At 42.1% G+C, this 16,425-nt stretch overlaps 1 protein-coding gene across 1 annotated transcript in view; it reads left to right on the top strand.

The window, feature by feature from the left end:
• The first annotated feature begins 14,024 nt into the window (after positions 1 to 14,024).
• The window catches only part of FSTL4 (follistatin like 4), a 495,703-nt gene continuing 493,302 nt past the window's right edge, over positions 14,025 to 16,425 (top strand). Inside the window, exon 1 of the mRNA XM_060296220.2 lies at positions 14,025 to 14,127. Coding sequence (XP_060152203.1) covers positions 14,057 to 14,127 — 71 coding nt within the window. The 5' untranslated portion in view covers positions 14,025 to 14,056. The remainder of the gene's footprint in view (positions 14,128 to 16,425) is intronic.

Here is a 16,425-nt window from a genome sequence, read left to right as displayed (position 1 = left end):
AGAGACCTGGATGGAAGGCACAGTCACCACTTGATACATCATTGGTATGGCAACAAGAGGAAGGGAACGTGACAAATCACACATTTCCTTTAGAGTCGTTCTCCCAGAAGTGATCCACATTGCTTCCACTTAAGTTTTTGTCCAAAACAAATCCCAAAACTCTGTTCAATTTCAGTCTCACCAAGTGCCTGGAAGGAGAGCCAGAATATTGGCACACAGCTCAGATGACTACAAGGCCATTTGCTAGCTGTTATGATCCTAGATAGTTTTGAGACTTGCTCTAAGCCTCAGGTTTACCTGTAAAACAGGGGCAATGGCCCCTATCTCTCTGGTTGTTGTGAGAATTACAAGAGATGATGTATGTGTATCAGTTATCTAGTGCTGTGTAACAAATTTCCGTGACTTCAATGGCAAGCTCACTGTGTGCAGTTTGACAATTTAGGTGGGGCTCATCTGGACAGTTTTTCTGGTCTTAGCTGCACTCAGTCACTATGTGTGATCAGCTATAGGTCATCCATGCCGTGTAACAAATCTCAGTGACTTCAACGACAAGCTCACTGTGTGTGGTTTGACAATTTAGGTGGAGCTCATCTGGACGGTTTTTCTGGTCTTAGCTGCACCCGATCACCATGTTTGATCAGCTATAGGTCATCAAGGCAGCTCTGCTTCTGGAGGCAGTGAGGTCGTCAGCTGACTTTCCCAGGCTCTGCATCCTGTAGCAGGCTCGCCCAGGCTCATTCTCATATTGCAGGCAGGCAACCAAGGAAGACAGCTGGAGAATAGAAGGAGCCTTGAAGCCTGGGTTTGGAACTGGCACACCATCAATTCTTCTGCATCCCATCAGCCAAAGAATGTTCCCGAGTCACCCTAGAGTCAGAGGGTCTGGAGACAGATTCCACATCCTGAGGGGTGGAGAGGCCAAGCCATACTGGAGAGTCTATGGACTCAGAATTGGGCCATTTGTGCAATTGACCCATTAACTAAAAAAAGACAATGCAGAATCAAAACTACAATGAGGTATTACCTCACACCAGTCAGAATGGCCATCATCAAAAAATCTAGAAACAATAAATGCTGGAGAGGGTGTGGAGAAAAGGGAACCCTCCTGCACTGTTTGTGGGAATGTAAATTGATACAGCCACTATGGAGAACAGTATGGAGGTTCCTTAAAAAACTAAAAATAGAACTACCATATGACCCAGCAATCTCACTACTGTGCATATACCGTGAGAAAACCATAATTCAAAAAGAGTCTTGTACCACAATGTTCATTGCAGCTCTATTTACAATAACCAGGACATGGAAGCAACCTAAGTGTCCATCAACAGATGAATGGATAAAGAAGATGTGGCACATATATACAATGGAATATTACTCAGCCATAAAAAGAAACAAAATCGAGTTATTTGTAGTGAGGTGGATGGACCTAGAGTCTGTCATACAGAATGAAGTAAGTCAGAAAGAGAAAAACAAATACTGTATTCTAACACATATATATGGAATGTAAAAAAAAATATTCTGAAGAACCTAGGGGCAGGACAGGAATAAGACGCAGATGTAGAAAATGGACTTGAGGACACGGGGAGGGGAAGGGTAAGCTGGGATGAAGTGAGAGAGTAGCACTGACATATATACACTACCAAATATAAAATAAATAGCTAGTGGGAAGCAGCTGCATAGTACAGGGAGATCAGCTTGGTGGTTTGTGACCACCTAGAGGGGTGGGATAGAGAGGGTGGGAGGGAGGGAGACACAAGAGGGAAGAGATATGGGAACATATGTATATGTATAACTGATTCACTTTGTTATAAAGCAGAAACTAACACACCATTGTAAAGCAATTATACTCCAATAAAGGTGTTAAAAAATTAAAAAAAAGAAGATGTGGCACATGTATACAATGGAATATTACTCAGCCATAAAAAGAAACAAAATCGAGTTATTTGTAGTGAGGTGGAGGGACCTAGAGTCTGTCATACAGAGTGAAGTAAGTCAGAAAGAGAAAAACAAATACCGTATGCTAACACACGTATATGGAATCTAAAAAAAAATGTTCTGAAGAACCTAGGGGCAGGGCAGGAATAAAGGCACAGATGTAGAGAATGGACTTGAGGACATGGGGAGGGGGAAGGGTAAACTGGGACAAAGTGAGAGAGTGGCATGGACGTATATGCAAATGTAAAATAGCCAGTGGGAAGCAGCTGCATAGCACAGAGAGATCAGCTCAGTGTTTTGTGACCACCTAGAGGGGTGGGGTAGGGAAGGTTGGAGAGAGACGCAAGAGGGAGGAGATATGGGGATATAAGTATACATATAGCTGATTCACTTTGTTATACAGCAGAAACTAACACATTGTAAAGCAATTATACTCCAGTAAAGATGTTAAAAAAAATAAAAACTTAACTGGAAAACTAAAAAAGACAATGCAGGAGGCTGCAAATAGAAAAGAGTTTATTTGGGGTCTTAGGAATTGCAATTCGGGAGACACAGATTTAGGTAGTCTCAAAAGAGTGTTCCAAGGAAGAGAAAGAGTCAGAAACTTATAAACACAAAAAGTCACAAGGCTGTTGCCTGGTAAGAATTGTGATTGACTTTAATACAAGTCAGAAAACATTTGTCCTTAAGGAATCACAAGTTGTTTTAGGGCCGGGGTCCAATAAGTATCTGGCAGGTGTTGTGGATGACTTCATCAGGTCAGTAGGTTAGATTCCATCCAGGCTTGGATGTGCATAAGTCATACTTCCTTAACAGCTTCCTGGCTCCATTTTATTATTTTTTTCAAGATTTATTTTATTGAAGTATAGTTGATTTACAATGTTGTGTTCATTTCTGCTGTACAGTAAAGTGATTCAGTTATACATAGACATTCTTTTTCATATTCTTTTCCATTATGGTTTATCACAGGATATTGAATATAGTTCCCTGTGCTATACAGTAGGACCTTATTGTTTATCCCTTCTCTATATAATAGTATGTGTCTGCTAATACCAAACTCCCAATCCTTCACTCCCCCACCCCCTCTCCCCCTTGGCAACCACAAGTCTGTTCTCTATGTCTGAAAGTCTGTTTCTGTTTCATAGACAAGTTCACTTGTGTCATATTTTAGATTCCACATACTGTATAAGTGATATCATATGGTATTTGTCTTTCTCTTTCTGACTTACTTCATTTCATATGATAATCTCTAGGTCCTTCCATGTTGCTGCAAATGACATTATTTTGTTCTTTTTTATGGCTGAGTTGTATTCCATTGTATACATGTACCACATCTTCTTTATCCATTCATCTGTCAGTGGACTTTTAGGTTGCTTCCATGTCTTGACTATTGTAAATAGTGCTGCTATGAACACTGAGGTGCATGTATCTTTTTGAATTATAGTTTTGCCTGGATACATGACCAGGAATGGGATTGCAGGATCATATGGTAACTCTAGTTTTAGTTTTTTGAGGAACCTCCATACTGTTTTCTATAGTGGCTGTATCAATTTACATTCCCACCAACAGTGTAGGAGGGTTCCCTTTTCTCCACACCCCCTCCAGCATTTGTTATTTGTAGACTTTTTAATGATGGCCATTCTGACAGGTGTGAGGTGATACCTCATTGCAGTTTTGATTTGCATTTCTATAGTAATTAGCAATGTTGCTGGCTCCGTTTTAGAGAGCTCTCTTAGTGATATCAATTCTATTTTGATTTTCCTTTCACAGATCTCCCATAGTCTGTCCTTTGTCAGAATGATTCACTTTCCTTCTGTTCCCCTTTGAAGATTCTCCCCAAAGTCTTATCCAATCATGGCATAATTTTCAAAATCCAGGATCATGTATTCTACAGAAAATCCACATGTAGCACTTTTTTTTTTTTTTTTTTTTTTTTTATGCGGGCCTCTCACTGTTGCGGCCTCTCCCGTTGCGGAGCACAGGCTCCGGACACGCAGGCTCAGCGGCCATGGCTCATGGGCCTAGCCGCTCCGCGGCATGTGGGATCTTCCCGGACCGGGGCACGAACCTGTGTCCCCTGCATCGGCAGGTGGACTCTCAACCACTGCGCCACCAGGGAAGCCCTACACGTGTAGCACTTCTTGATCTGGAGACCTAAAGAACAAAAAAAAGACAGGTGATCTGCTTCCCACACACCCAGCATACCGTGGTGAAACAAGGATAGCATAATAAGATAGCATCATAGCAATAAATATTCCCTTTCAAAACAGACTAGCCACCTAGTCTGTTATCTGTAATATAACATTATTATCTGTAATAATTCTGAAATCCTGCTGGGCAGAAATGTTGCCTGGGATTGCCACTCTGGGATAGGGAGTGTTCCTCTATTAGACCACAGTTCTGCTCCCTAGAAATGATGCTCCAGTTCCTTATTTTCTCCAGCTCTCGACTCTACCATCTAGGTTCTTAGCTCTGCCCTCTGAGATGAGCTTCCTTTTCCATCGCACTCTGTGGCTACTTCTAAACAAATGGTCTACGTTGGTGGCTCAGTGATTTTCTCAGCCTGCTTCCTGGCCATAGAAAGTTAAGGATCAGAGACCTTTCTGCAGTTCGGACAGTCTTGGTTCCTTTTAGCCCAGACTGGCAGCACTTTTATTAGTACAACTCACGTTAACAACATTGTGGAGTTTCTGTATATGTTGTGATTACCCACTTCATGCTTAAAGAGCCGCTCCCACTTCACCATTATCTCAACGTGCACCTCTCTGTAAACTTACTGCTATGTTGAGATCAGGCTTCTGTGGGATCTTGCCCTTAAGCTTCCTAAAGCCCATTTGTTCATCTGGGAAGTTCTACTGGACAGTGCATTAATTGTTTTACATGTCTTAGCAAAAGATCTTATAGCTACACACTGATTTGATTGATGGGCCCGGGCTTCATTATTTTTAACAGTTTTATGGGGAATCACTGACATACAATAAAATGCACATATTTGAAATCTACGTTTTGACATATGTCTATACCCGTGACACCATCACCACACTCAAGATGAGGAACATATCCATCATGTCCAAAAACATTTTTGGGACCCTTTGTGTCTCTTCCCTCCCACCCACGCTAGTCCCTGCTCCATCCTACGCAAACACCTTCTGCTCTCTGTCTCTACAGGTTAGTTTGTATTGAACAAATGGAGTATAGTTACATTTCCTAGAATTTTAGGTAAATGGAATGATACAGTATGTACTACTTTTTGTTTAGGTTCTCTTACTTGGCACACTTATCTTGAAATCATCCATATTGCTGCATTTATCAATACTTTATTCCTCTTTTTTGGTGAGCAGTATTTCATTATATGGATATAGTAAAATTTGTTTACCTATTCACCTCTTAATAAATATTTTGGTTTCTTCAGTTTGTGGTTTTTTCAGTTTACACAGAAAGCTGCAATGACTATTCAAGTACAAGTCTGGGAGTGGACATGTGCTTTCGTTTCTCCCAGTTAAATACCTAGGAATGGAGTGACAGGGGCATACGATAGGTCTATATTTAACTTTTTAACAAACTGCCACACTATGTCCCAGAATAGCTGTACAGTTTTATATTCCTACCAGCAGCCCAAGAGTTCCAGTGGCTCCACATCCTCACCAGCATTTGGTATATAACAGTCTTTTTAATTTTAGCCATTTTATCTGTGTGATGTGGTATCTCATCGTGGTTTCAATTTGCATTTCCCTAATGACTAAAGATGTCGAATATTTTTTCAAGTGCTTAATTACCAACCATGTATCTTCTTTCATAAATGTCTGGTCAAATATTTTGGCCCTTTTAAAATTGAATCGTTTGAGAGTTTGTACTGAGAATACTTTCTATATTGTGGGTACAAGTCCTCTATCAGATATATGATTTCCAAATATTTTCTCCTAGTCTGCTGCTTGTCTTTGTATTCTTTTAACAATGATTTAGCAGATCAGAAGCTCTTATTTTGATGAAGTTCACTTTGTTCTTTTAAGGATCTTATGTTTACCATTGCATTTAATATCTTTGTCCTCCAGGGTCCCTGCACATCTTATCCCTGCCACCTGTTTCAGTCTGCCCAGTCAGTCTTAACCTGGATCCTCACTTCTTTAGACTGGCTCACCAACAATATAAATGAAACTCTCTAGTACTAATATTCTAGTACTCTCTAATATTAATAACCTCTCATAGCAGAACAATGATGTGTCATTACTTTGAAAAAAATCACAGTCAGAGAGAGGACGGGGAGAAATAGTGTATTGAGAGAAAGCACTTTCTTCCCACCTTCAAAATAGAACTAAGGTTCAGTGATTTTAAGGAAACTGATTAAGTTTACAAAGGTGATTTGTTCTTTTCAGGATCATATATTTACCACTGTATCTAAGATCTTTGCATATCCAAGGTCATGGAGATTTTCTGTTTTCTTCTATTTTGTAGCTTTAGGTTTTACATTCAGATCTATGATCCTTTTGGCTTTTCTTTTTTTTTTTTTTGTATGGTGCATGGTATGGATCAAAGTTCTTTTCATTTTTATGTATTGATTGATTGCATGTGAATATTTAATTGTTCCAGCCCATTTTCAGAAAGACTATCCTTTACCCAGTGAATTGCCTTTGCACCTATGTCAAAAATCAATTCACTGGCAAGAACACTTCTGGACTGGCAGAGTAAGGACCTTTGGAAACCTACTCCTTCAAAAAAACAATGAGAATACTGGTAAAAAACTGTCACGATTAACTTTTTCAGAGCTCTGGAAATTAACCAAAGTCTTGCACCAATATGAGGAATACTTATTAAGGAAAAACAGCTGCATCTTGGTAAAGCAAGCTTTCTTGTGCTTTAACTTACTCTATCCCCGCCCCCTTTTTACATCCCATCCTTTGGGAGCAAGACTTAGGCTGCAGCTCAAATGCCTGGGAGCCTGAGATGGAGAAGGCTGTGGTTGTCAGAGGAGAGCACATAGGTCCTCAGTAGTGTGGGCATCTTGGGAGCTGTGCTTGTAGCTGGACACAGGGCTCATGTGGGAAGGTGGTGAGAGGAGGCCTGAGAAGGGGCAGGACCTAGATCTTGTGCAACTAGATATACCAGGCCAGGATGTGGGTCTTTTTCTTGAGCTTACTGGGGGGCTATTTCTGACTTTTAAACTGAGAAATCAGAGCAGCTCAGTCTAGCACTTCAGAAGTCCCTCTGGCTGCTTTGGGGAGATTCGCATAGGGCAGGGGGTAGGTGGGGCTGTAGTGCCGGGAATAAGCTCACCTTCCCCGAGTGAGAGTCACGGGTGAAAGCAGAGGCACTGGGACCCTCAGCATTATTGCTTGATCTGGGGCTTATCTCCTCTAGACTTGTCTTGTTATCAAAGCATGAGGGTGGATATCTGAGATACGTCATACCAGGATCCTTTTCTTTTCCAGAGGCTCAGTAGAAACCTGGCTGAAGGGAGGCAGGGGGACCTAGTGGGTCCTCAGATGCTCTCTGACTGGTGCTGTCAGGTGGAGCTGCTCAGAGAGCAGGGCACACCCCTGCCCTTCCTGACCCCAGACCATGACAGGACTGTTCCCTGGCTGAAGGATGTCCCACTGCACAATTCCTGCTGTCTCTCCTGTGAATTCCCAGAAAGCATTGTCCTCCCAAGCACTTTTGTCTTCAGCAGGAACTGTGAAGATTATTACTGAAGGCGGACAAGCCTCCTGGTGTGCAGGGTGGCTGCCTAGAACCTCACTTCCCACACTCAGTCTTTGCTTCGGGACTCTCATCTGCTCCGCCCACTCTCCAGGGAGGGTGGGCCTGAGTGGCTGACCCCCACCCCTGGGAATGTGTATTTAGAAGAGGAACCCGGGAAGGGTCAGCTGTGTCCAGCCCTGGTAGGTGACCTCAGGCAGTTGAAGAAGCGATTTGGGAACAGGGATTTTTCTGGTGGCCCTTAAATCCTATCAGTGAGGCAGCCAATTATGCTACCTATGTGAGGCTCTAATTATTAAAGTATCCTGAATTGTGATGCCAATAGAAAATTTGTTAAATGGAAATGAATTTTTAATATCATAATTCACCTTTTCCTCTTCATCGGATTCATTTTCTTTCTAGATGTCACTTCATAAGAGTGAATGAAACTTGGAAACATTCCTTGCCCTTTCTGCTTGTGACATATTTAGTTAGATTTCGTCACATCTTGGAATTTTTCAGGACTTGTTAAAAGCGGCACTCCCAATGGGCCCTGCTGATTTATTTTAGTGACAAGGGTCCCCATCCCCAAGCCTCACCTCCAGTTTGATGAGCATCCAGGACTTGGCAGAGCTGGTAATGTCACCCAAGTGGGGTCCAAGTATCCCCAGACCCGGCCAGTCTTTGGCTACTGATGAGGTCATGTTAGCAGCAAAACCCGAATGTCCAAAGGTCTCATGCATCCCCAGCTGCTTGGGCCCTCGGCCCTTCCTGAATGTTTTGGAAGGTCTCAAGGAGTATCTCTTGGGCCCACAGACTAGTTCGTGCCTGCAGCTCCCTGAGCCTGCAGGAGACAGAGCTGCATGGTGTCTGTGGTGGAGGGGAGAAATCACTTCTCACTTCTTCAAATACCTGTCTGCAGGCATACTAGCACTTAGTGAAACAAATCTACATTTTTACTTATAATCCTCCCCTGGCCGAAAAGGTATGGAGACAGTCTCATTTACTCACAACCACGTGGCTCTCTTCAGAATCTCCCCTACTCTCTGACCCCTGCAGCTCTGTCTTCTTGTAAGATGAGTGGTCTGGGGCTACCTCAGTCCCTGGTGTGATAGACTTGGACAGAACCCCACCCCAGCCCATCAAGATGCCTGCAGTGACTGACGCTGCACAGCGAGCCCAGCTCAGAAGTGAGATCCAGTGGGTGGCCTACGAGTACATTCAGATGTTGAAAATCATACACCTAAGTTTCAATTACAAGCTTAGCACCTGTTGGTCCTGTCACAAGGAGCCCCTCGGCCAGCCATGGGTTCACGTGCCACAAATGTGTGAGTGAGAAGCGCTAGCAGGCATGAAATGTGAGGATGAGTCCCTAGTTTAATCAAATGTATTGAGTCACTACTGAATCTCATTTATTCATTCAACAAATATTTGTTAAGTGTCTACTGTGTGCCAGGTAATGTTACTAAGCGAACAGACGTAGCAGTGAACAAAGCAGTTAAAAATCTCTGCCCTTGTGCAGTTTATATTCTAGAAGAAGGAAAAGATAAAGTACAATATAAAGTATGTTAGATGGCAAGAAATGTGAAGGAAGATGCAGCAGGGAAGGGAGAGCAGGCTAGGAGTGAGGATGCTATGGCTGCAGTTGTCGGGATGATGCTGGAGCAAGAACCTTGCAGATATCTGGGCAGGAGCATCCCCGGCAAAGGAACAGTCAGCACAAAGGTCCTGGGGTGGAAATAGACCTGGTGAGTTTGAGAAACAAACGCCCTCAGCTGGAGCTGAGGGAGTCAGGGGAGAGTTGTAGGAGGTGAGGTCAAAGGGAGTTTTATGGGCCATTTTAACAGGACTTTGTTTTTTAAAAACCTTTATTTTATTCAAGTATCTTATTCACAGCGAAGTGATTCAGTTATACATATATACGTTCTTTTTCATATTCTTTTCTATGATGGTTTATCACAGGATATTGAATATAGTTCCCTGTGCTATACAGTAGGACCTTGCTGTTTATCCATTCTCTATATAAAAGTTTGCATCTACTAACCTCAAACTCCCAATCCATCCCTCCCGCACCCACTTCCCCTTGGCAACCACAAGTCTGTTCTCTATAACTGGGAGTCTGTTTCATAGATAAGTTAATCTGTGTTGTATTTTAGATTCCACATATAAGTGATATCATATGGTATTTGTTTTTCTCTTTCAGACTTACTTCATTTAGTATGATAATCTCTAGGTCCATCCATGTTGCTGCAAATGGCATTATTTCATTCTTTTTATGGCTGAGTAGTATTCCATTGTATATATATATATCTCATCTTCTTTACCCATTCTTCTGTCAATGGACATTTAGGTCGTTTCCATGTCTTGGCTATTGTGAATGGTGCTGCTATGAATCTTTCTGAATTATAGTTTTGTCTGGGTATATGCCCAGGAGTGGAATTGCTGGATCATATGGCAACTCTGTTTTTAGTTTTTGGAGGCACCTCCATACTGTTTTCCATAGTGGCTTCAGCAATTTACATTCCCACCAACAGTGTAGGAGGGTTCCCTTTTCTCCACACCCTCTCCAACCTTTATTATTTGTAGATGTTAAATCATGGCCATTCTGATCAGTGTGAGGTGGTACCTTACTGTAGTTTTGATTTGCATTTCTCTAATAATTAGTGATGTTTAGCATCTTTTCATGTGCCTGTTGGCCATCCGTATAATAGGACTTTGCTTTGACACGGAGAGGTCATGGAGAGTTTAGAGCATTGAAGTGGCATGACTCTCTTTATCTTTTCAAAAGATCATTCTAGCTGTGGTGTTCAAATTAGACTATAGGAGGGCAAGATCAGAATCAGTGAGAAGATCAGTGCAAAAAATGTAGGCAAGCCACATGGTGGCTTGGACCAGAGTAATGATGATGGTGGAGGTGATAACACATGGTTACATTCTGGACAAATTTTGAAGATGGGGTCAGTAGAACTTAGCTGATGGATTGGAAGCGGACTGTGAGAGAAAAAGCAGAAGGAAGGATAACTGCTAGGCTTTTGCCCTGAGAAACCAGCACACAGCGCTGCCCTTTGCTGAGAAGGAAAAAGTGGGGGAGGAGCAGGTTTGCAGAAGATCGGGGATTAGGTTTTGGACACGCTCAGCTTGCAATGCCTATGAGAAACCAAGTGCAGATATTAAATAGGCATTTAGCCATGTGAGCTGAGTACACAGGGATGGAGACAGAAAAGGGAACCATCAACATTTTGTTGGTGTACATGGCCAGGAGATTAGAGAGGAATAGAATTCAGATATTGGGGAAATCATGATACTTTAAACATACATCTGTAGCAGTGTTTTCAGCTCATAAAGGACTTTACTTAAGATACCCTTTTCAATATGGGAACAACTTTCTTAATTTCTATTCAGTTTGTCCAATTGTCTGTTTTGATTCTGAATAAAAGGGAAAATAGTTTTCACTGTTTAAAAAAAGGTGATTAACATAGAATTGCATTGGACAGGAATAAAGACGCAGACGTAGAGAATGGACTTGAAGACACGGGGAGGGGGAAGTGCAAGCTGGGACGAAGTAAGAGAGTGGCATGGACTTATATATACTACCAAATGTAAAATAGATAGCTGGTGGGAAGCAGCTGCATAGCACAGGGAGATCAGCTCGGTGCTTTGTGACCGCCTAGAGGGGTGGGAGGGAGACACAAGAGGGAGGAGATACGGGGATATATGTATATGTATAGCTGATTCACTTTGATATAAACAGAAACTAACACACCATTGTAAAGCAATTATACTCCAATGAAGATGTTAAAAAACAACAACAACATAGAATTGTCTCAAAATCAGATTCAAACTGTGATCCCCACTTGAGGTGTTTCAGGGAGGAGAACAGCCCAGGAAAAATGGCATCGTATGAGACGGTGCTTCTGTGCAGTCATGAAAGAGGGCTAAAACTACCAGGGTTCTGGAAATAGACTTTTTTTTTTTTAAACAGTGAACAGTTGAGAAAAAGCTTTTAACATTTTAAATGTCCTTTAACCATGTATATTTATTTCTGTGAACTGATTTACATATAATTAGAATACCTACAGGTTCTAAGGGGAAAATACATCCTTATTCTGAGCTATAGAAATACAATGTTGGAGGCTTTTCAGAGAATAGGGAACAATAAAATAGGAGAAAAATATCAGAGTTCAATTTCTTTTATAATTCACCAATATTTTCAAGGTTTCCAAATAGATTTTTTAAAACTAGCTATAGGGAGGTAGTTCTAGATTTTCCATCAATTTTCTAATTAAAACAGGAATTGGAAAAAAAAAAAGGACTTTGTTCACTGAATTGATTCTTTACGTTGAAGATGCTAACATGAATTCCATTATAGTATAATATCTGAGCAGCTTGGCTGGTTCACTTGCAGATGAGATGCTGCTGCATCTTACAAGCTACTTCTTTAGTGATTACCTTTTTTTTTTTGTAATTGGCACAAGAGATACGATATGTAGGACACTCCCATGCCCGACTTTCCTATTGGGGACTTCGGCCGGTATAAGCCAGTGAGGTCAGGGTCTAGAGAAAATACCACACCTGAGCGGCCATGGTCCCGAGTGGCCAGGTGTGTGGTGCCTTTGGATTCTGTCTCAGCCCAGCTCTGCAGGTTTCCTTTAGAGTTGCCTCCCTGGGCATAGGGAGCAAAGGGCTGTGCAGAGGCATGGCTGCGCTCACTTGCTCTGCATTTCTTTGCTGGCTGGGTGTTTTCAGATTTGAATACAGAGGAGGAGGAAGAGACTCTTGCAGCCCCCTCTTCTGTGTACCCCAGGTCAGCCAGATGTTCTGGGGTCCACTACATCTAACTCCTGACTTTGCTTCCAGAAGAGGCTTTCTGGGCTGTAAGTCCCAGTTCTTTTTCACTCACAGAAGTGAGGCTGCTTTCCCAGTCCAGCTTGCACACCAGAACAATCCTGGACCCCATGGTGACAGATCAAGTTGGGATGGAGGCGCTGAGAAAGCCATTCTCAGGGGCTTAAGCCCTGTGGCAAAGGCATTTGTTCTTTCTCAGTGCCCAGGTGCTCCCTGTTCCTCAGACCTTGCTGTCAGGTGCTGAGCTATGTCTAGTTCTGGCCAGTGAGCTGTGAATGAAAGCAATGAGTGACACTTCCAGGCCCAGGAATTTAAAAGTGGTCGAATGTCATCAAGGAAATTAAGACAATACGTAATGAGACACTACTACGTATCTATTAGAATGGTCAAAATTTGGGACACTGACAGCGCCAAATGCTGAGTTCTCATTCCTTGCTGGTGGGAATGCAAAATGCTTTAGCCACTTTGGAAGACAGTTAGGTAGTTTCTTACAAAACTAAACATACACATACCATACTATCCAGCAATCACGCTCCTTGGTATTTACCCAAAGGATTTGAAAACTTATGTCTACACAAAAATCTGCACACATGTGTTTACAGAAACTTTATCCATAATTGCGAAAAGTTGGAAGCAACCAAGATGTCCTTCTGTGGGTGAAGGGATAACTATGGTACATCCAGACAATGCAATATTAATCAGTGCTAAAAAGAAATGAGGTATCAAGCCATGAAAAGACATAGAGGAGCTTTAAATGCATATTACTAAAATCTGAAAAGGGTACCTATTGTATGGTCTCAACTATATGACGTTCTGGAAGAGGCAACACTATGGAGAAAGAAAAATATCAGTGTTTGCCAGTGATTGGGGAGGAGAGATGAATAGGGAGAGTACATAGGATTTTTAGGGCAGTGAAAATACTATGTATAACACTATAACGATGGATACATGTCATTATGCAATGGTCCAAACCCATAGAATATCCAACATCAAGAGTGAACCAGAATGTTAACTATGGACTTTGAGTGATTATGATGTGTCAATGTAGGTTCATCAATTGTAACTAAGGTACCACTCTGGTGGGAGATGTTGATAATGGGGGAGGCTCTGCATGTGTGTGGGTAGGGAATATATAGGAAGTCACTGTACCTTCCCCTCAATTTTGCTGTGAACCTAAAATTGCTTTAAAAAAATAAAATCTTAACATGACAGAAAGGAAGGAAAGAGAGAAGGAAAGAAGGAAGGAAGGGAGGAAGAGAGGAAAGGAGGGAAGTGGGTGGAGTTCTTTATTCCCTCCTCTCTTCCTGCAGTAACAAGATGGAAGAGGACAGGATTGATTCCTGAGTCATTCTGAAATGAGGCCTGACCAAACCTCACTGGAAATCTGATGAGAATGAGAAATATATGTTTGTTGGGTTAAGCCATTTAAGGGTTTAAGTGTTACTGCATCATAGCAGAGCCTACGCTAACTCATACAACTCTTTTCTCATAGCCACTCTCATACTTCATGGAGTCTTCATCACTGGTGTGTTTGGGCCCAGGAGGACATATGTTTCAGAGAAGGAGCTTCAAACTGCTTTGTTTGGGACCATGACTTCCCTGCATGTTGATGACAGATTTCCCAAGTGATGGTAACCAGATGGGTGCTGGAGTCAACCTCTTAGCTCTGGCCAGGTGGGTGCACAGGTATGCCGATGTCATTCACTTTTCATAATTTGCATGAAGTTAAAGTGATCTCAATCCTAATCAAGGAGACATCTTCAGTAGAAAGAACAACATCTCATGTAAAATTCCGTGTATTGGATCATCTTTCCTCTACCTTTGAAATGATTCATGACTCTCTAAGCTAATAAAACACCTTGCTGAAATAAAAACGATTTGTCCAAGCAAATAAAAACCCTGACAGAGTTACTATATGGCATTTTCTAGGGAGCTATAACTGTGAGAGCTAGTTCACTGAGAACTAAGTAGAAAACCCAAATACTGACAAAGCTGCAGGGGAGAAATGAATCACCATGAGGGGGAGTCTGTGCCAAGAAGCACTCCGAGGTCATAAAATATATGGACTCTCAGTGCAAGAGGACTTCAGCGGGCAGCCAGGCTGGCTTCTTGCCTCGGCCATGCCAAAGCTATCATTCACCTGGCTTCACATGTTTACAGAGCTTCCCTTCTGCACCCACCTCGTGCCAGGCTCTGTGGGGGAGGAAGGAGCAGTGCAGGCAGTGTCTCTCTTAACAAGAGGCCGGGAGATCTACTGGGGAGGTGAGATATATTTTAGGATATGATGAACCACCAAAGAGTTAATGTGTTCAGGAAAGCAGATACACAGTAATGGAGTTTGAAAAAATTAAAAGGGAAGAGCTGCACTGGATCTTGTCTTCAGATCAGGGTCCCCTACCTCCAGTGTCTTCATTGTTGGTATCATCTTCTTAGAATGGGATGGAGGCCCTTGATGGGGACCCCTATAGCATCCTCAACAGGTGGTCATTTGATCTATGTTCAAATATTTCCAGTGTCTGGAAACTTATTGCCTGTCAAAGAAGGTCTGTTGGACAGTTCTTTATATTGAGTTGAAACCTGCTTTCATCTAGCTTCTACTTGCCCTCAGAGTGAATATAGGGCACATCTACTCTATCTCCCACACAACAGCCCTGTAGATATTTGCTTACAGCAGCCAGGCCATACCTCCTGACATATACACATGGCTCCACACCTTCTTTCCGGGTTGAGCATCCCAGCTTGATTCAGAAGCACAACGTGGCTTTCAGACCCCTCACCTCCTAGGTGGCCTCCCTGGCTTGCTTCACTTGTCAAAGGCCCTGATGAGAGCCTGGCTGTCTACGTTTGCCCTGGCTGCTGTGCTGCCTCCAGGTGTGACTCTCTCAAGTTACCCCCTAATAATCATATCCTTCCCCCCAGCCTTGGCAACCTCTTCCATCACTGTGCTTTGGTCACTTTGAGAATGCTGTATCAGTGGAATAGCACACTATGTAAGTCTTTGAGACTGGCTTTTTCCACTCTGCGTAATGCCCACGGGTATCTTCTGCTTACATGTACTCATGATCCTAAATCATTACATTTTATATCTTTTATTTTGGACGATGTGACAAGGCCTCCGCAACGCATACAGTGACTCATGCCACCATGGCCAGTACATGGAGCATTGGTAACATGAGCTGGGTGATCCCAGGGAGGCTCTCCTGGTGCAGCGCATCTTTGCGGAGTTCCCCGGGGCTCTGGAACTATGAATGGGATGGATTCGAGTTTTTGCCTTCCTCTTCTAACTATCTCTGTGCTTTAAGACACCAACATTTTTCACTGCCTAAAGGTTTTAGCATTTTCAAATGGTGGGCATAAAAATCAAGGGTAATGCAACTTGTCAACCTATAGGTTTTTTCAGAGATATATTCTAGCAGGGATGATGGTTCTCATATTGCTAGCTCCCTCCATGGTATATGCCTTCAAAGGGTGTGTGTACTCTATGACTGTCTGATCTGGAGAAAAGTTGTACAAATTCAGATTCCAATCTGACTTTGTTAAACTCGAAAGTGATCAGCCACAGAGTGAAAATATCCACAGTGATTTGGCAAATAGTAATATTGCTGCTGAGTAAGTCAACTGTAAATGAAAAAGTAAAGTGTGTAAAAATTGAGGTTTAGATGGAAAAGAGAGCTGCTCATGTTTTAGGAATGAAAATGATTATTTAGTGAGCTTATATATGTACAGCATTGCACTAAACAAGGAATTTGGGTTTTTTCTTCCACCTTTGAGAAATCTGAGAGGTTTAATAGAATGAAAAATTTCTAATGCAGTCCTCAAAGAGTAAAAATTTATTGGATGTAGATTAGCTAATTTGTTTCAGAGGTCAAGCAAAGTAAAACTCAAGAATTTTGTGAATGTAATTAAACATGCATATATATGTGGTTGGATTCTGGTAATACAATGATTTTTTAAATTCAACAAACATTGTCA

This window comes from Globicephala melas, chromosome 3 (assembly GCF_963455315.2).
Source record: "Globicephala melas chromosome 3, mGloMel1.2, whole genome shotgun sequence".
NCBI classification, from domain to species: Eukaryota; Metazoa; Chordata; class Mammalia; order Artiodactyla; family Delphinidae; genus Globicephala; species Globicephala melas.
Note: the sequence above shows the minus strand (reverse complement) of the source record. Positions and strands in the feature narration are given on the sequence as shown.